Source organism: Nicotiana tabacum, chromosome 1, assembly GCF_000715075.1.
Source record: "Nicotiana tabacum cultivar K326 chromosome 1, ASM71507v2, whole genome shotgun sequence".
NCBI classification, from domain to species: Eukaryota; Viridiplantae; Streptophyta; class Magnoliopsida; order Solanales; family Solanaceae; genus Nicotiana; species Nicotiana tabacum.
Window position 1 is genome coordinate 213,020,423 of NC_134080.1, and position 26,254 is coordinate 213,046,676.

General features: G+C 34.1%; 1 protein-coding gene across 1 annotated transcript; it reads right to left on the reverse strand.

Annotated features, from left to right (window-relative positions):
• Window positions 1-338: 338 nt before the first annotated feature.
• On the reverse strand, window positions 339-9,616 carry LOC107796999 (wax ester synthase/diacylglycerol acyltransferase 4-like). The gene is made up of 5 exons (XM_016619833.2): window positions 9,389-9,616; window positions 7,687-8,265; window positions 1,484-1,837; window positions 1,154-1,291; window positions 339-747 (listed from the first exon to the last, which is right to left on the reverse strand). Exons 1-5 carry the CDS (start codon window positions 9,584-9,586, stop codon window positions 586-588), a joined length of 1,431 nt encoding a protein of 476 aa, XP_016475319.1. The 5' UTR covers window positions 9,587-9,616; the 3' UTR covers window positions 339-585.
• Between the last annotated feature and the right edge of the window lie 16,638 nt (window positions 9,617-26,254).

A 26,254-nucleotide genomic window follows, 5' to 3' on the forward strand; every position in this document is an offset into this window, starting at 1 on the left:
TTATCCTTTCTCTTAAGCTCTCAATACTCTGTTACTTTGTTCATATTTTTCAGTGAAATAATTGTTTGATTCGAAGGCGAACTAGCACGAGGATCAAAGCCATACATTTCCTTTGGTTTGGTTTATTTCTATTTCCAGTTAATTTCAATATCAATTTGCGTTTTTTCTTAGTTTGTGCCAAGTAAAATTACGTGTCCTTAAAATCACAATATAAATTTAATTGTTATCCATTTTTAGGGCAAACAAACACCATGAAAGGACAAAATGATACCATCTATCCAAACGTTATATATATATATATATATATATTAAATAATATAGTACAATACAATACGATACATTATAAAACGTTATTTACCAACGATCCAAACAAGTTGTTAAGGTACTACATTGAATAAGAAATAAATTAATATGAATTTGATTTAAATTTATTTGGTATGATTTAAAAACCCCGGAATACTTAAAACACACGGGAAAAAAAGAAAGAGAAATACTTAAAACACACGGGAGAAAAAAGCAAAATACTTAAAATACGAAAATTGAATTGAAAAAAAAGACACTTGTACGAGCTTTGTGTACTTGCTCCTATATCTCCACAGTTGATGGCTTCAGTACTGCTGCATTGAAGATGGTATCAAAGGAATACTCAATGCAAGACTTTAACTTGTTTGGATCTATAAAGCCTTTCTCCACTACAATTGCAACTCTAAGCTTGTCCACATAACTCACCATTGTCACTGATAGACTCTGCAAATTAAACACATTATCAAAAAAGACGGGTTTATTTAGCAAAGTGATTGATGATAAGAACTAACATATATATATATATATATATATATATATATATATATATATATATATATATACTAAGCTAATTTCTCAGTATTTTTACTATCACTCTCACTAGCTCTAGATTCTAGATTCATCTCTAATACGCATAGGCAAAGCTAGAGTATCAGGAACATATTTGGATGAACCCCGTAACTTTTGCTTAGACCATATATTTGTAATAGAAAATTTATTGAATATATATAAATATTTAATTGAAAAATCAGTAATTAAGACGAGCTATGAGTTGGTTGACAAATATAAAACCCATCAACTTCATATCGTGACTTGGCATAATACTGACAAGTCTTTACACAATAAGTACCTGTGGAGCACCAGCAACAGCAAAGTAAAGTCCTTTTATAGGGTGGTTTGCCAATGCCATCTCTTCCAATGGTCCAATCAGATTCGTAATTCCCATGCTCGTGTGCTTCAACGTTGCATGAATATATTTAGCTGTTGTCTGTAATTATTGAAAAATAGTAATTAGTGACGGACAAGTTCTTTAGTTAAATAACAAAATTCATCGCTAGTTCTACTTAGTGACGGATTAGCGATAGATTATCAAAAAGTTCTATAACTAAGAGCGATTTAGCGATAAATTAGTAACGAAGTTCATAGCTAATTCTAGGTTTTTAGTAGTAAGTAGACATACCTCAGGACCTTCAACTTTTCTCAAGATTTCAAGCAGCCTACCGGTGAGGAAAACAGATGCAGAATTCCTTTGCCTCTTAATAATACGACGGGCTTTTTCAATAAATCCAAGAGGATTAAGTGAATCAGTTGAAGTTAACTTTGGCAATGAAACAGGCAAGAAAGTGAAATGATTTCCCCATGGCATTTCTGAATTAGGTTTAATCATTTCACTTACTGATTTGTAACCTCCAACAGCTCTAGTGTTGAATAAAACCAGTGCAGTACATTTTCCATTGCTAGTTTCTTGGTTTATTCCTTGCATGTAAAGTCTTGTGCCATATATTACTACCCCAGTAATCACGTCATTTATTGTCTGCAAGAGTTTAAGTTATATACTCCATTAGTGTCAGAAATATTTATATTATCGCATTATCTAAAAGATATAAAAATAAGCCACATTAAAATGTGTGATTTGTAATTTTAAAAGTTTAAAAAGTTACCTACAAAGGCAGATAGTTAAAGATGAGCTGAATGTGTAAAAGCTTCTTGTACAGACGGTACGGTTATGTAACTTAAACTCTAAAAATGACAAAATCTTGAAGTAACTGTTATTTGTTACGTTTTATGTGGAACTATTTAAGAAAATTTAACTTAAACTTTCTATTTTATTCTTATTGGCACGTTTTTGTAGTCACAGAAATCACGTGACATGTTTAATTAAGATCATAAGTTCCAAAACTTGTTTTTGCTTAATCTCTATGCTTAAGCAAATTATCCAACATAATTTAAAAAAAAAAAACATATCAGACGATATTTGTGTTCTATTTTCACGTGGTGGTGCTTCCTTTTCACCTAATTAGGCTTCGTTTTGGTTCTCAAATTAGGGTTTAGCTTCTATATACGGGCATCTATATATACATTTTAAAACTATTAGGTCATTTAAAAGGTATTAAAGTATTGCACCCAAAAAAAAAGAGGTATTAAAGGATCACTAATATTGATAATTTAAATACAAGGCAAGTAATCTTTTATAGTGTGTAAATATTTCTCAACTTTTGAAAGCATTCAATTTCTGACCCCAATTTTTTTTATTAAAAAAACAGAAAAAGTAAACATTCATTGAGTCATCAGTAGATATAAGTTAAATTCCTCAAATTAATGTCTACGCTACCATTAGGCCTGCAAGGACGGCCGGTAAATAAAATCTTAGAGTGAGTTTCACCGAAGATTTTCTTTTGATGCCGAAATTTAGCATAATTTCTATTAAATGGATTTCAATGTGGCATGATAGTAGGTTTAATTTGCTATTAATGTGGCAATTACTTTGTCTAAGCAAGCGATAGTCATCACTCACCACTGAATTCTGTTAATTTTTTTTGGTACATCTTATTTCTGTTAATGCACTAACTAATTTGCGGTAAAAAATTATTGGTGTCTCCACCAATAATTATACTAAGTTACCATGATTAAGTGATAAGTTAAAATAAAAATGTGTATTAATTAATTATAGATGCTTTAGTGATAACTATGTTTGTGAAGATATAACCATATATATTTGTGAAGACATGTGTCATATATTTATTGGGTTGGTGTAAAGTGTAAATACCCGATGCAAATAAGTTTTTTGGCCTAATTTGCGGTCTAGCTTCTATTTTTCAAAGAGTTTAAATGTATTGACTAGATAAATGTGAGGTCACTTATAATGTGATTGCAAATAAATATTTATGGTACATGTTACTTGATAACTTGATAAAAATAATAACTAACTTGCTATAATAGAATAAACTATAATGATCAGCGTAAAATCTTTATAAGTGTATATAAGTTAAATCGTCATTCAAAATATCAAAGATCTCCAACTATGTATAAGTGTGAAGTGTATATGTTCTATTTAAGAACTTTCACCATTTTTAAAAATTACTAGTATTAGTACCCGCGCAATGTGCGAATACAAACCATGTCAAATTATGATTTGTATTATTTAAATTGTGTGCAAATAACCTTAAAATTAAACCTTCTATATAAAAATTATAAATAATTATTTGATCTTAATTAAGAAGTAGGACATAAAGCTATTTTTCAAATCTCATAGTGGATAATCTGTTTTCTTTTTATATATCCGTAATAACCCAACCCCTTGATTTTGACACTTGTGTTATATTTTACGGTTAATATTAAAGAATACTAAATATGTAATATTGTGATTTGTCTTATTTGAGCATATTAAATTATATTATTTTAGAAAAATTCTTATTATCACTTTATTTTTCATCTCAAATTTAAATAAGTCTTATCCTTCTACATTTTTAGACAGAATTATTTCCCTTTTTTGTTTCTTGCTTATAGCTTTTGCATTATTTATAGTACTTAATATTGTTATACTATAATATCATCTTTTATTAGCTTATAAATTAACTTAATGTCTTGCTTATTATCCCTTTAATAATCATTAATAAATATAAAAAGATTATTCTTGAAATTTAATATATTTTTACACTATTATTCTTTTACTCGGATCTCTTTTATGATTTAAATTTATTTATTATATTTTGAGTGTTATTGAATAATTTAATTAATTAATTTTTTAATAAATTTAAAATATAAGTATCCTCGCACTATCTGTATTTTCCTCTTTATGCATTCTCTTCCCTATTAAGAAATTTTAATTCGCTTTTTACTTAGATATTGTGCCTATACTCAAAATAATATCATATTTTATTTTAAAATATAATTTGAGTTAGTCTAAAAATTAATACATAAGTTCTTTTATAATGTTTCAAATCTATTGAATTTTCTTATAAATATTTTTGTATTACGTGCATTTATTTTATTTTCTATTTTAGTTTCAAGATACAAATTTGGCTTTTAATTTTCATTAGTGAAATTCCGTACATGAGATATTTATTTAGTATATTTAAAATTTTAATTTAGTCTCAAATTTTAATTTTTCTTTATCTAGCAAGACTTTAATTTTGTGGTCATATCCGTATTTTGAGCGTTCTCCTCATAACTTTAAGAACTTTCTAATTTCAAGTTCAAATAGTCTTTTGCTTTTATTTTTTATATAGATTTTTTTTGAAATTTAATTGTTTTTTACTTTTGCTATAACATTACCTAATATGTAATATTATCACGTTTTCATGTGATTTTTTTATTAACTTTCTACTTTATTATTTACTCATTTAAGTCCTATTTATTTATGATCAAATAACAATGAGTAAATAATATGAATGATAAACTAAATGAAAGTTCATGATTATCTATTAGAACGTCCCATAAATTAAGGGATTTGATTTAAAGAATCTTAAACAAATCCAACTCCTAAATATTAAGAGCTTTTGCTCGAACTCATTTATTACCTTATTTATTTATCTTGTCCTAAAATTGCCAAGTGGCTAGTTAATAGCTTGTCACTTGGCTTAACCACATTGCATACTGCTATCCTTTTAATATAATACTAGTATTAGTACCCGCGCGAATGCGCGAACACTAATCATGTCAATTATTTGAGTTATTTGAATTATATTTAAATAATCTTATAATTTAAACATTCTTGATAAATATAGATAATCATTGAATATTAATTAAGAAATACTACATGAAAAAGATTAACTATTTGTCAAATCAAATCTCCTAGTTATAACTCTATTTTTCTTTTTGGGTATAATTCTTGCATGTGTCATTGGATCCTAGAAATAATCAAGAAACAAAACAATAACTCATACCTATGGCAAAAAAATTAAAGGTTGAGATTATGAAGGACACTTTGGATACGACTTAACTCTTTTACTACTACTTGAACTCTTATTTGGTGTGTTAATATCTTTCAAAAAATATTTTTATAAAATTTCAGTTGCTAAAACTTTATTTGTCAATAATAATTATTTTTATAATAATGTAAGTGAAAATATTATCCTTAATTCAAAGTTCATTTTAGTCGGCTATCTAAAAATTTTAAAAAATAGCCACTGCATTTTTTCCCCAATATGACTCCATTTTGATATTTGACATTAACCATGTTAAATATCTGAGTTATTTGAATTATGTAAATGGCCTTAAAATTTAAACTTTCTAGATAATTATAGATAATCGTTAGATATTAATTAGGAAGTATTACATGAAAAAAGACTAACATTTTTTTCAAATCTTGTATCTATAATTTTATTTTTGCACTATAATTGGTGTCATTGGAACCTAAAAATTTCACAAAGCGAAATAATAACTCATATTTATGGCAAAGCACAAATGTTGACACAATATGAAAATTTTTATGGTTACGACGCGACTCTTTTACTACGACTTGAACTCTTATTTGGTAGGTTATTTTTTTAAAAAAAGTATTTCTATTTAAAATTTCAATTTCTAAAACTTTATATATTTTCAATAATGATTATCTTTATAATGATGCAAGTGAAAATATTATACTTAATTTAGAATTCATTTTATTCGACTATCTAAAAATTTTAATGATCCTTTAGCCTGTGAAACTTTATTTTAGTATGATTTCATTTTGAGTTTATCGATATCTCTAGCCACAAATTTTGAATTTTGAATTTTGAATACCCTATATATACAGATTTTAAATATACTTTTTGTTACATTTGAAAATTGCTACAGAGACTATCAATTAGAAACCGATATCCCTCTTGTTAAATTTGAGAAAAAAATCTTTCACATAATCTAATGATTCAAAACTAATATTCTTCAGCGAAAAAAATATTATACCCTTGCAATGTTGGCTTAAAGAAGTTTCCGCTTATACCTTTTTAATTCCTCAAATGTGCTAAATTGAAATTAATGATAGTAATTGTATAGCCAAAGTTTGTTATTTGTTTGATGTCCATTTATGCAAATTGACTCTTCAAACAAACATTCTTCAAAAAGAAATATTTTTTTTTTTGAATATTGGATGCTTTTTGTGATGTTTCTTTCTCCAATATGTAGGTTCACTTCATTATATATGTAAGTAAATCTTTATTCGATTTTTAAACTCTTTTTTGTTATTTTGTTAAACATAGAAGTGTACCCTATATATTACATTTATTTTTTTTAAAAAAGAACTACAATTATAGGTTTTTAAATGTGAAAGAATTTTATAGTTATATGAGAGGCAAAGTAGTTTTTAAATAATTAGAAAAGATAACAAATATTTCTAACTTGATTGCACATAATCATTAACCGAATTAAGTATGATAACATGATAACAAAAGATAATTTTTTATATTAATTCAAATTTAAAAACTTTATCTATAAATTCAAAATTATCCTTTAATTCAAAACTAACATTTACTCAAATCTGGTAGTGATAATTTTATTTTTGTACCATTCTCATTGGTTTCATTGGAACCTAAAAATAGCCACAAAGCGAAATAATAACTCTTATTTATGGCAAAGCACAAAGGTTGACACAATATGAACGATTCTTCTGTTACGATGCGACTCTTTTACTACAACTTAAACTCTTATTTGGATGTTATTATTTTTTTAAAGAAGTATTTTTATTTTGAAATTTCAATTTCTAAAGCTTTATATATATTTTAATAATGATTATCTTTATCATGGAAAGTGAAGATATTATCCTTAATTTAAAATTCACTTTATTCGGCTATTTAAAAATTTAAATGATTCTTTAGCTGGTGAAACTTCATTTCAATATGACTCCATTTTGAGTTTATCGATATCTCTAGCTACATATTTTAAATTTTGAATAAGCTATATATACATATTTTTTGTTCTTTGAATCACTAAATATTAAATTAGTTGATTGTTATTATATAACATTGCATATACTTGTCTTTAAATTGTCAAGTATAATTTTGAACTATAATTATAGGGTTTTAAATGTGAAAGGATTTTATAGTTATATTCAATTTTTTTTTGCCAGAAACGAAGTAGCATTTAAATAATTAGAAAAGATAACAAAAGTTCCTAACATGATTGCATATGATCATTAATTAAATTAAGTATGATAGCATGATAACAAAAGATAAATTTCTTTTTTATTTTAATTCAAAATTTTAAAACTTTATCTATAAATTTAGAATTAAAAGATAATTCAAACCTAGTAAAATATAAAATAAAGTTACCATATACTATTGACATTTATTAGCTTGCCACTTGGCTTAAGCACAATGTCAATTATATATGGTAACTTTATTCCTTTAATATATATATAGATAGAAGATTAGAAATAGCATATAAGGAATATGTTCAGAAATTTACCACTTTAAGTTTGGCCTTGATCTGCTTAATGCTATCTAAAGAAAACGTTGTAGTAGCAATCTCAATCGGCCGGAACTCAACTCCGTCATCACCTGATCTTATCGGCGTTCGATCGTCTTCGATCAACGTACTTTTCAGAACACTCAACCCAAAATCTTGAACAGTATTAACCAGTTTCATAAAAACATTAGGTACACATTTCACAGTATTAATAGCTTTATTTTTTGTACTTAAAATTGTCCTTTGACGTGAAGGAAATGTTAAAGGAAGTAATGGATTATCAACTCTTTGTAAACAAGAAAGAAGTGCTCCCATTAATGAATATCCATCTCCAAGTGAATGATGTAACTTGAAAATTAAATTTCCAGCTGCGTTACTTGTTGAATATTTTAATAAGTGAATTTCCCATAATGGTTTATTTTGTGAGAATGGATCCATTGCTAATTTTGATAGATAATTGGAAAAATATTCGTCGTAGAAAATAAGTGATTGTTCAGCTGGAAATACTGGAGTTTTTACATGGTCTTCGATGTTTACTTCAACTTGCTTCCATTTCCTTGCACCTTTCTTTTCTGTGACCTATTAGAGAAGATAGCAATTAATTAGTAGAAGCTTATGTATAGGAAGAATAAGAAGTATATTATCACGCCATTTACGACGACGACAACAACAATATAAATTCAGTGTAATTCCACAAGTGGGGTCTGGAGAAAGTAGTGTGTGCGTAGATCTTATTTCTACCTTTAATTAAGAAGGCAGAGAAGCTGTTTCTGGATTATCATTTCATTTAAAAAGTATAATAGTTAAGTAGAATTAATAACCTGAAAAAATAAAGCAAGTAAATTTTATAGTATATTTGTTGGAATATTAGTAATTTTTATAGTACATTTGTTGGAATATTGTTGTTGGATCGGGTCAACCCATAAGGAGTGCTATTAATCCATTAGCCCACTAGCTTGTCTTCCAATTCTAAAGTGAAAATAGCATGGGCTAGCCAATTTTCGGACTGATAATTGAAAAATAGTCAGTATTTGCAAAGTCACTAAAATATAGTCATTATTTTAGTTGAAATAGAAAAGGTTTCAGTTATGTTGTATTTTGGAGCTCCTATATATAAACTTCCAGCACATTATGCAGAAATCTCATTTGTAAAAGATTCGAACTTCAGCATATTATGCTAGAATATTTTCGGATTTTAAGTGTATTTTTGTTCAGATTTTATCTTTACCTGAAAAGTGACTAAATTTCGATTACTTTTGAAACTGTAGCTATTTTTCAATTACCAGTTATAAATCTGTCTATTTTTTATTTTTTCCCTTAGTTTGGTGGACGAATTGGGTCCAAATAAGTATATATATATATACACACACACACACACACACACACATAGGGGTGTGGGAAAAGATCTATATCAGTTGTTGGGCTAAGCCTAACTTTGATATCAGTTATTGGGCTAAATTAGCCCAAATACACTTTTAACATGGTATGGGTCAAGCCCGCACAGTTTTCTCCAAAAGACATCACATTATTAAGAGTATTCTCCTTATAAAAGGACGAAGTAACTTTCTCCATAAAGCTCCATAAATCAAGATGTCATGGTAAAAAATGTGGCTAGTAATTTAAATATTTAAGAAGAAAACAAAATTGAAAAAATAATATATGCAAGCATAAGTCATATCAAGAGAAAGAGAGTGCACCATACCATGATTGAGGAAAAACGTGGATTTATAGGCAAGAAGACATCCTTAAGTAAGGAAAAGACCTTGGAATTTTCAATTTCAATTGGAATTTTTGATTCCAAAACAACAATAACAGATAGAGACAAATTCGAACTGTTTAAATATTGTGAGCCTGGACTTGCTGGCCTTTCCCAATATATTTCTTCCATTTCTATGTCCATAATTTTCTCACTCAATGGTATATATAGTTTCACACTATGGTATATATATGAATATTTGGCATGTAAGTTTTTATAAATAGATGATAGACTAGAGAGCTAGAAAAGGAATTATTATACATTTGTGTGGTCGAAATGAAGTATACTTTAACTTTTTTTAATTGTAATGCAGATATTTATGCCTTTGGTCGGCTGAACATAAAATTGTCTACTCAATAATGAAGTGCTTTGATTTTTCCTCAAAATAATTTTCAATAATTAACAAGGAAATAAAAGAGCGCATTAATATGTTATATTTGCGGGTTAAAATATTTCATTCGGCAGTGGGCTAAAACAGCCTCTCTGCCCCTTCGGGTAGAGGTAAGGTCTGCGTACATATTACCCTCCTCAGACCCCACTTGTGAGATTACACTCGGTTGTTGTTGTTGTTGGCAGTGGGCTAAAAAAAAATTTGATTTTCTTCCTTTTTTGCTTTCCAAAAATGTAAAATAGTTCAGAAATGTTTTCTTTTTAAATCAGAATGTTTTTCAATTTTTTTTGAAAACATATGCCACTAATTATTTTTCTTAGTTATAAAAATAACTTTTGCTTATGCTTAAGTTAATGTCAAAGAAAATGAGGAGTGCTATTTGACATTCACTATAGTCTATAGGCTTGTCGAGCTGTACTCCTAAATTTCTGGAAAGCAATGCCAGCGCCTTTTCAATATTGACGACTCTTGATACGAAGAAGGTGAACCATTTTGCTGGCAAATTCAACACATTGAATTTCAATAAAAATAAAAATAAAGACAAAAGCTCAATAGCTCCACCTATACTTGCAATTATTTCTCTCCTTTAATTTCTTTGTGTCCCTTCCCCTAAACCCCTAGCTAGAATCCTAAAGAGCTCTATAACCGACGCTAACGAGTCTGCCAAACCTTTAGATTATGGAGTGGAGGGTAGCGGTGGCAAACGGGCAAATCAGATTCGGATATGAGACGAGTCGAAAACGGGTAATGAAAAACATATAACCAAAGAGTACTCTGGAAAATTATTGAGCTGATTTAAACTGTACTTAAACACTTCTACAGAGAATATAATTGAAGTAGGGAATCAAAGAGAGTCTCAAGTGTAAACTAAATTAGTAAGGAGGAAAGAAAATTAAGAAAAAAGATAAAACAAAAGAAGAAGAGATAAACAGTCAGTTTGGTCTAAAAGGGGTTATATATATACTCCATTCGTTCATTTGTACTTGGCCCGTTTCGACTTTTCACGTCCCTTAAGAAATAATAAATGAAGTGCATAATTTATCATGATTCCCATATTAATTGATGCATATTTTATTGAGTTTGAGAAAATGGATTGAAATGAGTAATAAATACTGTGGGTATAATAGAAAAAAAAAAATTGTCTTTTCTTGATATACGTAAAGTGACAAATAAAAATGAAAATCTATTTTAGTATAGATGCAAATGTTATTTTGACGGTGGCCTTGGCCTATTATTGCCGGAGAAAAAAGTTTCATAATTTTTAAGCACATAGTGATAGCACCAATGTAGTGGAGCATGTTTTTTAAATCAAAAAGTTTTTAGAATTTTAGTTTTTATCATAGCACTTTGTTCATCGTAATTGCTGTTCCAATCAATGAACAGTATTTTTAGACATAAAAAGGCAGCAATTTTGAATCGTTCATTATCATGGGCTGCTAGCTACTCAACCCTACTGGATTGATTGAGAGTAAATGCCAAAGGGACAAAATGGTAATGGCGTATGGGTTGTATTTAAATAATTAGAAGAATTATCTTAAATAGCTCTCTACACAACTGTTTAAATATAATGTGTACAATCGGATATAATTAATGTATATCGACTAATAATGAATATGGTAGGCTATCATATAATGAAAAATAAGAATGGAGTTAATGTTCTACACACTATCATTAAAAAAAATTTATACTATCAGATTAAGCTAATATAATAATTCTTCGTATGAAGCCTAATATGGTAACTAGAAAAATAAAATACAGTAACAAATGACTTGCTATAATCGATAAAATTATAATGATCTAAATTTTCTTTTATGTTGTCATATAATATAAACTCATAAAGAGATGTCACACCTAAGGCTTGAGCAGGGGTAGATTCAAAATTTATAAGGGAACTCATAGTTCACTGGGTTTATAATTAAACTAGTGAAATTTTGCGCGCTAAGTGAGGTTGTAAAATTATTATTAAATTTAAAAATGAATATTATACAAAATTTAGTAGATAGAAGAGATATACATATATATGCATATGAAGAGTGATTCTACATATTAATGAAATAACAATGTAGTATTTAATATGTTGGATGAACTGCATTTCCGATCTTCTTTTAAAATAAATATTAGAAAGATGATTTCCTTACAAAAATTCACGTATTATCTTATGTATATTGTTATTTCTTTAATGTATTTTTTTCCTATTTTCAAAAAAATAAAAAAGGAAGTAGCAAAAAATAAAAGGATAAATAAAGTAAGTAAAAACTGTCAATTTGGTCGTCTGTATATGTCACACCTCCTTTTTCCTACACCCCCGAAAAGGGATATATAAGGGAGTTTTTTTCCAATTAAAGTGACAATCGAAACGTGATTATTTATATTAAGAAATTCAGAGTCGCCACTTGAGATAATTTAGGGTGTCCCAACTCACCGGTTCAAATCCCGAATCGAGGAAAAGATTGACTCTGTTTTATAGTCCGCGAACCAGAAATCTGGATAAGGAATTCTGTTAACCCGGGAGAAGGTGTTAGGCATTCCCGGATTCCGTGGTTCTAGCACGGTCGCTCAACTGTTATATTTGGCCTATTATCTGCTTTTAATACACTTTTAAACATATGTGCATTTTAACTTTAAAACCGCTTTTATTTATTTTTTAGGAAGATTGCAACGTTATTAAAAACACGTCTTGAACCACGTCACATAAATGCACCCGCGGTCCTTGACATATTTTATCTAACATTGTTGAGATTTGGATTTGGGTCACATAAATGCGCACCTGAGTTTAGGAAGGTAAATTATTAAAATAACGCGCCTAAAGCAACTACGCGTTTCCAACTTTGCGAGGGCCATGAAAATTCGCTAAATGGCACGTGTAACGACCCGACCGGTCGTTTTGAGCTTTTGCACATTGATATCCAGTTCCCGGGCATGACTTGCCCCGTGTAACGTATTATGACTGATGTAGATCGTTGGTTTTGGTTTTCAGGAAAAATCAGAATGAATTTGAAGGAACAGTCTCAGTTGAAAGCTTTGAATTTGAAAGGTTTGACTAAGAGTTGACTTATTTGTATATGAGCTCGGATCGGAAATTTTATGATTTGGATAGCTTCGTTGGGTGATTTATGACTTAGGAGTGCGATCGGAATGCATTTTGGAAGTCCGTGGAAGGATTTGGCTTGAATTGGCAAAGTTAATATTTTGGCGAATTCCGGTTGATAGGTGAGATTTTGATCCGAGGGTCGGAATGGAATTCCGAGAGTTGTTGTAGCTTCGTTATGTCATTTGTGATGTGTGTGCAAAATTTCAGGTCATTTGGACGTCGTTTGGTCGACTTTTTGATCGAATTCGGATTTCGGAAGTTTTGGAATTCTTAGGCTTGAATCCGAGGGTGATTTGATGTTTTGATGTTGTTTTGAGCGTTCCGAAGGTTGGAACAAGTTTGAATTATGTTATGGGGTGTGTTGGCATATTTGGTCGGGGTCCCATGAGGCTCGGATATGTTTTGGAAGAGTTTTTGAAAGATTTTGCCGTTTTGAGCATAAACATGTAATGATCCAAAGGTCCATTTTTAGTTCTAGAGATTGAAATTTGATTTTGAGACTTCCGGAATTTTGATAATGAATTATAGGACTGATCTGAAAAGTTTGGTCTAATTTCATCAAGTCGCTATTGGGTTTTTGACACGAAACATGAGTTAATTGTTTAACGAGCGAAATGGGTATTGAACTGAGCAAATGAGTTCCGAATTGAGTTTCAACTGAAGGGCTATGTTCGTATTATTATTTGTGACTCATAGTAATAAGAATCATCGAATTCCGAGATCGTATGATGGAGTTAGAGCCTTTTTAGTGAAAAGAAAAGCTGCTGCAATTTTCTGGGCAGTTTCTGCATTTTTTGCACGTATGCATAGTGACCGCACCTGTGTGAACAGTACCCATGTACAGTACATATGAACAGTACCCCCGAAATTTTGGACAGTTTTAAGTCCAACAGTCCGGTTTTTGGTCATTTTTTTGACTGCCAAGCTCGGGTTTTGGGCAATTTTGAGCGAGAAATCCCGGGAATTCTTGGGGTAAGTGTTCTTGAATCCCTTGTGATTGTATTTCATGAATAAATCTTCATTTTTGGCGTTAGATTATTGATATCTGAAGAGAAATGGAGGAATTTTCTAAAATTCCATAAAGATGATTTTTTAAGATTTAAAAGCCAATCCGATGTCTGATTTTGGTAAAATTTATTTGGTTGGACTCGTGGTTAGATGGGGGTTCATATTCCGTGACTTTTGTCATATTCCAAGATGTGGGCCCCACAGGCGAATTTTGAGTGCAATTTCGGATTTTTAATGGAAATGGTAGAATTTCATATGGAATTAATTCCTATAATTTTTATTAACTGAATCGAATTATTGCGGCTAGATTTGAGGCATTCGGAGGTCAATTTGAGAGACAAAGGCATCGCGAGCTAGAGGATTAGCCGGTTCGAGGTGAGTAATGATTGTAAATGATGTCATGAGGGTTTGAAACCCCGGATTTGCACATCGTAGTGCTATATTGAGGTGAGACACGCGCTGGATGATGAGCGCGGGGTATTTTACTACCGGGAATTGTGACTTGGTCCATCCTGATTGATGATTTTACGCATATTTGATTGAAACTTATTTGTTATCATCATGATTTGGGCTGATTGCCATACTTGGGCTTCGCGCCAATTATTTGAATCCATCGGGAATTTTTATCACTATTTCCTCACTGTTTTGACTTATATTTAAACTCAGTCCTGTTTATAATTATTGTTTTACAAACTCACCCGCTTTTATGCAGATTTGAAAACTCAAATGATATTTCTAAATGGTATTTTGGGCTAAGAACTACTGTTTTACAAATGCCCGAGGGGCTTATGATGATTTCCAGATTGAGTGAGGCCGAGGGCCATGTGTGAGGATATGCTGAGTGATATGAGGCCGAGGGCCTGAGATACTATTTATGCCACGAGGTGGCTTGAGTGATGTGAGGCCGAGTGATATGAGGCCGAGGGCCTGAGATACTTTATATGACACGCGGTGGCTTGAGTGATGTGAGGATATGCTGAGTGATGATGCCACGAGGTGGCTTGATATAGCGCTTGGGCCGTAAGGGGCCCCTACGGAGTCTGCACACCCACATTGAGCGCGGGTACCTATTGTTCTGAGTGTTTGATACTATGCCCGAGGCACTGATATGAGTGATTGTGAGGTAGCCCGAGGGGCTTATACTATTCTGAGAGTGAGCCCGAGGGGCTGTTACTGATCTGATATTGAGCCCGATGGGCTGTTACTGTTCTGATATTGAGCCCGAGGGGCTGTTACTGTTCTGATATTGAGCCCGAAGGGCTGACACTATTCTAATATTGAGCCCGAGGGGCTGGTTCTATTGATATTATGCCCGAGGGGCTATTTACATTTCTATCATTTTTGTTACTCACTTGTAAATTACTTGTTTTATTTGTTGGAAAAAAGGGATTTTCACTTGATTTCAAACTGCTTTACTATTTAAAGTGATTTTACTGCTTCAGTATGGAATACCTTGTGTTTTTGCGTGATTTCTTGCCTTTAGTCTTTATTTATTTTTATTACTCACTAAGTCGGAGTACTCACATTACTCCCTGCACCTTGTGCGTAGATTCAAGTATGTTTTGGCTGATCGGAGGCAGAGTCATCAGGGTTTAGCAAGGTAGCTGCCGGCGTTCGTCGCACTGCTTTTCTCTCTCCTCATTTCATTAGTCTGCATTTGTACACTCCAGGCTTTCAGTTGTATTTATACCCTAGTAGATGCTCGTGACTTGTGATACACCGGTTAGGGCTGTGTCGGGTTGTGCTTCCGTTAATTATATCATTAAATCATATTTAAACTGTTTATTAATGTTTAACTATTTTTGAAAAGGTGATATGGGTTTGTTGGCTGGCCTTGTCTTCACGAGAGGCGCCATCACGACCGGAGCAGGGTTTGGGTCGTGACAGCACGCCTCGATTTTTAAGGATAAACAAGATTAATTAAACGAGAGCCATGCAATTAAGATTTTATTTGGCATGGCACGCCTCGATTCCATTTTTAAAAGGAAGTTCAGGCTAAATGTTTGAGGGCCATAAGCTATTTATGTTGTTTAATATGGCTCACCTCCACCAATTAATTAAGGAAAACTTAAAGGATTCTAATTATTTTAGGCTAATGTTCGAGCTTGTCCTAGTAATTAGAGGCCTGCATTAAACTAAAACAAAGATTCGACTTTCAGGGCTTGGGCCGACAATTGACCCAATTGCAATTCAATAACTCCTTAAAAACAACACAACTGGGCTTAACGCGAAGCCCAGGTCAAGAAACACTGAATGTTGATGAACATAGCTGGGCCAACATTGGCAGCCCAGATCCGATCTGCACTAACACTTGGTGTGGAAACAATCTTTCTATGAAAATCTTGAATTAAAACAAATACAAAGGTGCATTAAATGCCAACAAAGATTCTGAAATGAGGATTCAATTCCTGATGTGATAGCAACTCTTACACAAGTTATTTCATCATTTAACATTGTAAATTCATTAGTTACAACTCATGCGTGCCCTGGTTCAAACCAACGTCCTTGACTCAATCTTTTCGAGAATGAACAACCTATAAAGAGTCAAGCTAAGTCTAAAAAATCTCAGATTTGAAATCAAATTCAAATTCCATTTTCAAAAGTCTTTTTGAAATTCATAGCTTACATACGAACAGAGGCAAAACTAAACTATAAACTTCTGAACTTAGTAGACTACGATTCAGGCTGTATATAAACAAGTCTAAATACACGATCAATGAAAGGCAAAACTCAGCTCAAATTTACTAAACTAGGGCAGGAATGGTTTGAAATTATCAACATGCAACCCATAGCTATGAAACACATTCAGAGCCAACCAACTTCACAATCAAACTAAGGAGTGCAGCCTCCAGTTCATACATATTACACTAAATCTAGAAGACTTTCATGAATCAACTACATTCAAGCAGAAAACTCATATCTAACCCTTAGGACAAAACATGTAGCCATGGTGACATGAATGACTCATAAGAAGGCTGAGCTAAAAGAAACCCAGAACAAAATACAAGAAACTAGTAAAAAATGAAGAATCAACAGAGAATTAACAATGGTCATTTCATCAACTTGAGTTACATGGCTTCACATACAGCTCAATCGAGCTTCATTTCCATTCATGGTTTGAAGGAATACCTGAAAATGAACAGAAATAAGAAGTGAAGGGTCAGCAGTAGCAATAGCAGAAGTCAGCACCAGCAGAACCAATTTCAAACAGAAAAATGATGTGCAGCAGTCCAAAAACCAGTTTCAATCGAGCAATAACCACAACAAACTTCAAACCAAACTTTTAAAACCCAAATTTAGTCCATTTTTACCCTAGATGAATCAGAAATTGTTTCAGAAATTGAAAACTTCAGAAATCACAGAAGAAGTTCAATGGAACAGTGATTTTTATGAAATTTTTAGCTGTTTTTTATTTTTCTGAATTTTATGCCTTTTTTTAATCTCCCTTGAGTGTCAAGCTATGATGCCTTTATAGGCAAGCTACTAGGACCGCAAAAATGCCACTAGTTTTGCACTTAAAACCTTCTGAAATTTTTGTTTTTGCTTAGGAGTCCTTTGTTTAAATTTCAGAGCTTCAAATCAGTTCCCCTCCCCAGCTTCCTAGAAGCTTCATATTCAGTTACTAAAATATTCCCTACCTAGATTTTTCAAATTGCCCCCATGAACCCTTGTTATTACCCCTGATATCAAAATGTGGGTCAAATTGACCCAACCAAATTTGGTATGGGTCTGTAAACCCAAACTAAATCCCCACTTGGGCTCTTTGAATTTCAGAATCCAATCAAAATCAATCAGGGACTCCCAATTTTAAGAATTGACCCAAAATTTCCAAAAGAAGAAACTCGGAACCTTTTAAAAAATGCAGCCAAAACAAAATAAAAGTGAACGAACTAATTAACCTAACTACATAACAGGAAATTAACTAGGTTATGGGCCTAATTACATTAACTATGTGATTAAACAGATGATGAAATGAGAGCTGTAATCCTGCTATTAACAAAAAGGAACTAAACAAACAAAACAAGATTGAAGAACAGACTTAAGAAGAACAAACAGACAGTTATCAATTTCGGCTAAGAATTGAGTCAAATTAACTGAGTTGTCCAAAGAAAAAAGAAGAAAAGAAGAGGAAAGAAAACAAAATGAATCGAAATACAGAAAGAACTCACCGCACCAAACTCGAACTCGAGACCTGACACTCCAACTTCATCCCCAAATAATGTTAGTCGCTTGTTCTTTGTCAAGAACAAGTGAACAACACTATTTCGTGACAAAATCGGCTCTAAAAACTCATGAGGGTTGGAGCAATCATCCTGCATGACCAGGTTTTGATTTGGCTCTTAGAAACTCTGATTTTGGATTTAAGATTCGAGAAGTTTAAGGAGAATTTGAGGGAAATGAATTGTGGATTAAGTATGGGTCTTGGTGGTTCCGTGATGTTATTTTGGTGGAGTTTGGAGCCGGCGCCGCCACCCTAAAACGGTGGGCAAAGGGGGCGGCTGATAGGCTTTCAGGGGTGGTCTCTGAAGATGTGAAATGAAAAAGACGATGAGAGGTGGGGCTGAAGGGGTTCAGACATTATTATACCTATCAAACCTCACTTTCGGACCGTTAGATCAACAAAGATCAACGGTCCTGATTTGGTCTGTTAAAACGAGGTTGTTTTGGTTAAGTGGAGACCAGACCATATGGGAAACGGGTTTGGGCCTCAATTAAACGGGTTCTGGTGGAAATCGTTTGGGCTGACACAGATTTGGCCCAAATACAACCTCTATTTTTCACTTCTTCTTTTTCAAATTAGTTCCTTTTAATTTCAAACTCTTTTTAATTTCCTTTTCTTCTTTTTTTTTTCTTTTTTTTTTGAAATAAAAATAAACCTATACTAATTCATAAATTAAATTAATCCTAACAACATAAATTAATTAATTACCACAATTAATTAAAAATCAAATTAAAGGAAATTACCAAAATGTGAAGCTAAAATTAAAAGTGAAAATAAATTATTTTTTTGTGATTTTTCCATTTTTATGAAACAACTAATTTGCTAATTAGTCGAATAGATGTAAAATTAAATCCTAAATGTAAATGCAACGTATTTTTGTATTTTTCACTAATTAAATAAAATAAACATGCACAAACAAATGCAAACAATAACAAAATGCTACAAAAATTCACGAAATTGCAAGCAGTGGAAAAATTATTTTGTTTTGAATTTGTTGGAGTGATTCATATAGGGCAAAAATCACGTGTTCACAACTGCCCCTCTTTGCTCGGAAACACGAAGAGTTTTCGTGCAAAGATAAAGTGAGCGGATACGAGCGATTTTTGCCCGTTTGAGTACTCCGTGGGAAGCATTTTTGAAAGATTTGACCGCATCCTACTTCCGAGGTTGCCTACATATCCTTGGCTATAAAGGAATCAGGTCAGTGTAGTTCGGGAAGTTTCGGTAGCTGGGACTACCATGAAGCTATAATTTCACTGTTGTTGTTGTTGCTGCTGCTACTGCTTACTGAACCCCTTATTACACCATGACAAAATAAAAGAAGCTAGACTAAACTATGATCTATAAATTACAAGAATCCTATCTATATCTTCAAACTTGATCTTGCAGTTCCTGTTGCCTTCTTGACTTGTACTTTTCTAGGTGAAGTTCCTTTATTGCCGAATTGAATTGTAATTTTGAGATGCTTTCCCTTTTCTTCAGGTGGGCGCCTGATTGCCAAAAACTTGAGTTGTATTCCCTTGTTCTCCAGGTGGGCGCCTGATTGCCAAAAACTTGAACTGTATTCCCTTGTTCTCCAGGTGGGCGCTTGATTGCCAAAAACTTGAGTTGTATTCCCTTGTTCTTCAGGTGGGTGCCTGATTGCCAAAAACTTGAACTGTATTCTCTTGTTCTCCAGGTGGGTGCCTGATTGCCAAAAACTTAAGTTGTATTCCCTTGTTCTTCAGGTGGGCGCCTGATTGCCAAAAACTTGAACTGTATTCCCTTGTTCTCCAGGTGGGCGCCTGATTACCAAAAACTTGAGTTGTATTCCCTTGTTCTCCAAGTGGGCACTTGATTGCCAAAAACTTGAACTATATTCCCTTATTCTCCAGGTGGGCGCCTAATTACCAAAAACTCGAACTGTATTCCCTTGTTCTCCAGGTGGGCGCCTGATTGCCAAAAACTTGAGTTGTATTTCCTTGATCTCCAGGTGGGTGCCTGATTGCCAAAAATTTGAACTTTATTCCCTTGTTCTCCAGGTGGGCGCCTGATTTCAACAAAAAAGACAAAACAAAGAGAATTTTTGCCCCAGTTTGGTAGCTGGGCTCATCTGTAAGTGTTAATTGAATCATGTTACCAAATCTCACTAAGAATTTGAAAGTTTGATCCCTTTATCCAGGAGGGTCCTGAAAACTCCTAGTTAAATGACAATTTTAAAGCTAAATTATATCTTCTGAAGGTATGTCTTATGCTAAGTCTTGTTATCCAAGCAAATTTTTAAAACTACGTCCCATTATCTAGGAGGGTCCTGAAAATCAAAAATCAAGTCTTATCTTAAGAGTGACAACTTTTACGGCTGGATTATACTACCCTACAACAGAACTTACGCTAAATCTTGTTATCTAATGGAAATTTTAAGGCTAAATCTCATTATTTAGGAGGGTCCTGACAACTTCTAATTGAATCTTATCTTAAACATGAAAACTTTGAAGCCAACTCATATTCATTTGGGGTACATTTATGCTAGATCTTGCTACTCATGATTGTTTTGAATTTTAAACTAGGTCCCATTTTTTAGGAGGGTACTGACAACTTCTAATTAAATCCCATTATCAGGCGGGCCTTGAAAATTTACGGTCAAACCTGTCTGGTGCTTGCCTTTCCTTACGGAGGATTTCTCCAAAACAAACAAAATTTTCTGTCCCTGTTTCAATCAAAGAAAAATTTTGTCAGGTTGAAATGTGGTGGTTAGTTTGTGACATTCTTGCTGAAGGTGGCCTCTCCGCTGTCGTGTTTTGTTTCGACTGACTTCCCCGAACTGGCCAAGAACCGCCTGACTTTCTGACTGACTTTCACCCATATGACCTTGGATGACCCGAGTGTTATATACCCAAACTGTTGTGTTGCATCTCCAACCCATTTATTTGAACCTCTGTATCTCCCACAAAATTACTAAACCATTTCACCGATGGAACTTTTGCTGACCCTTTATATCCCATTTCACATCATACTATCTTTAGCAATGCCTTGACCGCCCTGTGCTTTGTGCAACTTTGGAAGTTGGTAGTGAGCTTTGAAATCCTTTCTTATTTTCTTAAACGGAACTGACATTGGAAACATTTTAGATAAATAAACCCAAAAGAAATGAAATGCAATGACTTTGAGAGTTAGGGATAAGAAAAATCCAAAACTGGAAGACTGTGTGAAAGAAAAGAGACTTATCTAAGTGGAACAGCTGGCACCCATGATCATGACATGCATTTCGGATTAATCGGCCCAGTCTGTCCAACCAATCAACTTTCGGTTGTTGTGATTTATGCCCCGAGATCTTCAAAACCCAATTTCTTCACCAAAACCTTGTCCTTGTTCGGCCTGCGGTGCCCCGAAGGATTTTCACCAACAAACATCTCTCATTTGCTCATCTATCAACTCACTTTTGCCTTAAGGTGCTCGTGAAGGTTTTCACCAATAAGACTCTCTCATTTTGATTTCTTTCAGCTTTCGTCGCCTTATGGTGCCCGCGAGGGTTTTCACCAATAAGACTCTCTCATTTTCATTTTCTTTGTTTGGACCGGAGTGTTTCCCCTGGTATGAATCGCCTCCACTTGCTCGACTTGGCATATCTCGAAGACTGATCAGAAGGTCTTTCTTTGGACCGTAATGTGGGTTTGGATGGGGTTAGAAAGAAAGGGTATCAAAAGGCTTAAAGCAATTCAAATGGGTTCAAGATTACAACTTTCAAAATAAGATTTCTTACAACAACTACAACTTCTGCCCCAGTTTCTTTGCTTGGGGGACTTTTGAATTTTTACTTTGATGGGACCGAACCGTGAGGCTGCCTATGTATCTTTAAAAGGAATCAGGTCGAATGTAGTTCATGACATAGAAATTGCTTTGTTGTTGTGATTTTCTTTTTTTTTCTTTTCTTCTTCCTTTTCTCTTTTGTTGTTTTGTTATTTTCCTTTCTTTTTTTATTTTCTTTTCTACTCTTTTTCCTTTTTCTTTTTTTTTCTTCTTTCTCTTTTTCATTCTTTCTCTTTTCTCTCCTTTCTTTTACTTATCTTTCGCGCTTACGTTTCTGCTCTTTGCTACTGCTTCCAAAAGAGGGGTATGAAAGTAAATAAATAAGGCTCAAAGGGGGTAACAAAGGATAGAGTGTTTAGATAACGGAACAAAATGTCTTCGTCATTGTAATCTTTAAAACATGCCAAGTACAAACAAACACAATTTAACCAAAGAAATCATACATCATATCTCTTGATCGCATAAGAATTAATAGCCATTTCTACACACTTGCCTTCTATATCTGTTAAATACAAAGCACCATTGGACAACACTTTAGTTACGATGAACGGCCCCTGCCAATTTGGGGCGAACTTGACTTTCGTGGACGCACCTTCTTATTATATGTTCTTGCCATTCTCTATTGGTACAACTGGCCATGACATACTGCTGTCAATCTTTTCTCATCGATCAACCTCAATTGTTCCAGGCGGGTTTTGACCCACTCATCATCATCAATTTCGGCTTCCGCGACAATCCGAATGGATGGGATTTCTACTTCTACGGGTATCACAGCTTCAGTGCCATATACCGGCAAATAAGGAGTTGCCCTTACTGAAGTACGAACAGTAGTGCGATAACCCAACAATGCAAATGGCAGCTTTTCATGCCATTGCTTGGAACCTTCCACCATTTTCTGAAGTATCTTCTTTATGTTCTTGTTGGCTGCCTCGACTGCTCCATTCGCCTTGGGGCGGTACGGGGTGGAATTGCGATGCATAATCTTGAACTGCTGACATACTTCTTTCATCAGATGACTATTGAGATTAGCACCATTGTCTGTAATGATCACCTTTGGGACCCCAAACCGACAAATGATGTTTGAGTGCACAAAATCGATTACCGCTTTCTTGGTCACAGACTTGAAAGTTTTAGCCTCAACCCACTTGGTGAAGTAATCGATGGCCACCAGAATGAACCTGTGCCCATTGGATGCTGCTAGCTCAATCGGTCCAATAACATACATGCCCCATGCAACAAAATGCCATGGTGCCGACATTGTATGCAATTCAAATGGCGGGGAATGAATCAAATCTCCGTGCACTTGACATTGATGACACTTGCGCACAAAATTGATACAATCTCGCTCCATAGTGAGCCAATAATAACCTGCTAAGAGAACTTCTTTGCCAGCATGTACCCACTCATATGCGGTCCACAGACTCCAGAATGTACTTTGGTCATGATAGTTATGGCCTGTCCAGCATCTATGCATCTTAACAATCCAAGATCTGGAGTCCTTTTGTACAAAACTCCTCCGCTGAAGAAAAATCCAACTGCCAACCGCCGAATTGTTCTCTTTTGATCACCTGTGACTTGTACTGGATACACCCCCATCCTGATATATTCCTTGATATCGTGGAACCATGGCTCACCATCAAGTTCTTCTTCCACCATATTACAGTAAGCATGTTGATCACGGACCTTAATATGTAAAGGGTCAACATAAGTCTTATCTGGGTGATGTAACATTGACGCCAAGGTAGCCAAAGCATCAGCAACCTCATTATGGATCCTTGGAATATGCCTAAACTCTACTGACCGAAACCGTTGACAAAGTTCATGCAAATATTGTCGGTACGGTATGAGTTTTAAATTCCATGTTTCCCATTCCCCTATAATCTGGTGCACCAGAAGGTCTGAGTCTCTCAAGACCAAGACTTCCTGGACACCCATGTCTGCAGCTAACCTCAAACCCAAAATGCATGCCTCGTACTCAGCCATGTTGTTAGTGCAATAGAAACGAAGCTGAGTCGTAACATGGTAGTGATGCCCTATTTCATAAATAAGTACAACCCTTATCCCGACGCCTTTCACGTTAGCAGCTCCATCAAAGAAAAGTTTCCAACTTGGCTCTCCAACTTGTTCCAACTCATCAATGTGCATTACCTCTTCATCAGGGAAGTAAGTCTTCAAAGGCTCATATTTTTCAGCCACTAGATTCTCGGCCAAATGGTCGGCCAATGCTTGGGCTTTCATCGTAGTCCGGGTCACATAGACGATTTCAAATTTTGTGAGAAAGATCTGCCACTTTGTGACCCTCCATGTGGGCATAGGCTTCTGAAAGATATACTTTAATGGATCCAAACGAGAGATGAGGTAAGTAGTGTAAGCTGACAAATAATGCTTCAACTTCTGTGCTACCCAAGTTAGGGCGCAACATGTCCTTTCTAGGTGAGTGTACTTAATCTCGTAATATGTGAACTTCTTGCTGAGATAATAGATGGCCTGCTCCTTCCTACCGGTGATGTCATGCTGGCCCAATACACAATGAAATGAATTGTCCGGGACCGTCAAATACAGAATCAAAGGTCTCTCCAGTTCTGGTGGCACCAACACAGGTAGGTTTGACAAGTACCCTTTTATCTTATCAAATGCTTCTTGACACTCATCTATCCACTTGACTGCAACATCCTTCTTCAGCAGTTTGAAGATAGGCTCACAAGTTGTCGTAAGTTGAGCAATAAACCTGCTGATGTAGTTCAACCTCCCTAATAAACTCATCACCTCAGTCTTGTTCTTTGGGGGTGGAAATTCTTGGATAGCTTTGATCTTTGACGGGTCCAATTCAATACCTCGACAACTGACTATGAATCCCAATAGTTTTCCAGATGGCACCCCAAATGCGCACTTGGCAGGATTGAGCTTAAGATTGTACCTGCGAAGCCTTTGGAAGAACATTCTCAAATCTCTGACATGGTCAGATTGCTTTCTAGACTTTATGATTACATCATCCACATAAACCTCGATCTCCTTGTGTATCATGTCGTGGAATATGGTCGACATTGCCCTCATGTAAGTTGCCCCAGTATTTTTCAAACTGAAAGGCATGACCTGGAACAATATGTTCCCCATGGCGTGATGAATGCCATTTTTTCTGCATCTTCCTCATCCATTAGAATCTGATGATAGCCCACATAGCAATCCACAAAATACCTAATCTCATGCTTGGCACAATTATCAATCAAAATGTGGATATTTGGCAGTGGGAAGTTATCCTTTGGACTTGACTTGTTGAGATCACGGCAATCAAACACACTCTGGTCTTACCATCCTTCTTTGGAACAGGCACAACATTGGCTAACCAAGTGGGATACCGCGTGACTCGAATGACCTTTGCCTTGAACTGCTTTGTGACCTCTTCTTTGATATTTACACTCATGTCAGTTTTAAACTTCCTTAACTTCTATTTGATGGGAGAAAATGCCGGGCCAGTGGGCAATTTGTGAACCACCAAGTCAGTTCTTAGACCCGACATGTCGTCATATGACCATATGAAGACATCTTTGTACTCAAACAATGCTTTGATTATCTTTTCCCTCATGTGCGGTTCAAGATGGACACTTATCTTAGTTTCTCTGATATTATCTGGGTCCCCTAAATTGATTGCTTCTGTATCACTCAGGTTAGGCTTGGGTTTTTCTTCAAAATGGCTTAATTCTTTACTAATCTCTTCAAAGGCCTCATCCTCATCATATTCTGATTCATCCTCACACTCTATTTCTTGAATTATTATTTCAGAATTAGATTAGCTTTTAAGACTGGGCCGAAGATTCCTCATGTATGTCATGTCATTGAAACCATCATAAAAAGAACTGTACAAGGAAGAAAAGAAAAACAAAAATAAAATTATCAGGAATGAAGTAAAGGAAAATTGCATTTCACTGAATTTAAAAGATAACAAGGTTTATACATCCAAAGGACGGAACATAGAATCTGAATTACAACCCTGGACTAATCCAGATAAACTGAAAGAAAATCAAATCAAACTACCAAAACTCCTTCCAGGTAGGGAGAGGAGTAGCTTCCCAATTGTTAAGCTTTGCACTTGGCCCAACAAACTGCACATCTGCTTTACTCTAACCCTCTACAACTTCCACCATGTTAACATCGTCGAACAATCTTTCGAACCTTTCAATCAAATCCCCATCAACATCAACCACAGAACCGGGAACTGTTGTCGCTAGTCGTTTCTTGGTACCAGGCTTAACAAATGATCTAGAGAGAGTATGACAGGTTTTGGAAGGACCCATGCCCTATGTTTTAACTTTCTGG

What these genes read in the sequence shown, in the direction of transcription:
- LOC107796999 (XM_016619833.2), bottom strand. Translation starts at nt 9,586, where the DNA reads ATGGACATAGAAATGGAAGAAATATATTGGGAAAGGCCAGCAAGTCCA. An exon ending in TCAAGGCCAAACTTAAAGTG is followed by an intron (nt 1,838 to 7,686) that starts GTAAATTTCTGA and finishes AAACTCTTGCAG; the next exon opens with ACAATAAATGACGTGATTAC. An exon ending in GAAAAGTTGAAGGTCCTGAG is followed by an intron (nt 1,292 to 1,483) that starts GTATGTCTACTT and finishes CAATAATTACAG; the next exon opens with ACAACAGCTAAATATATTCA.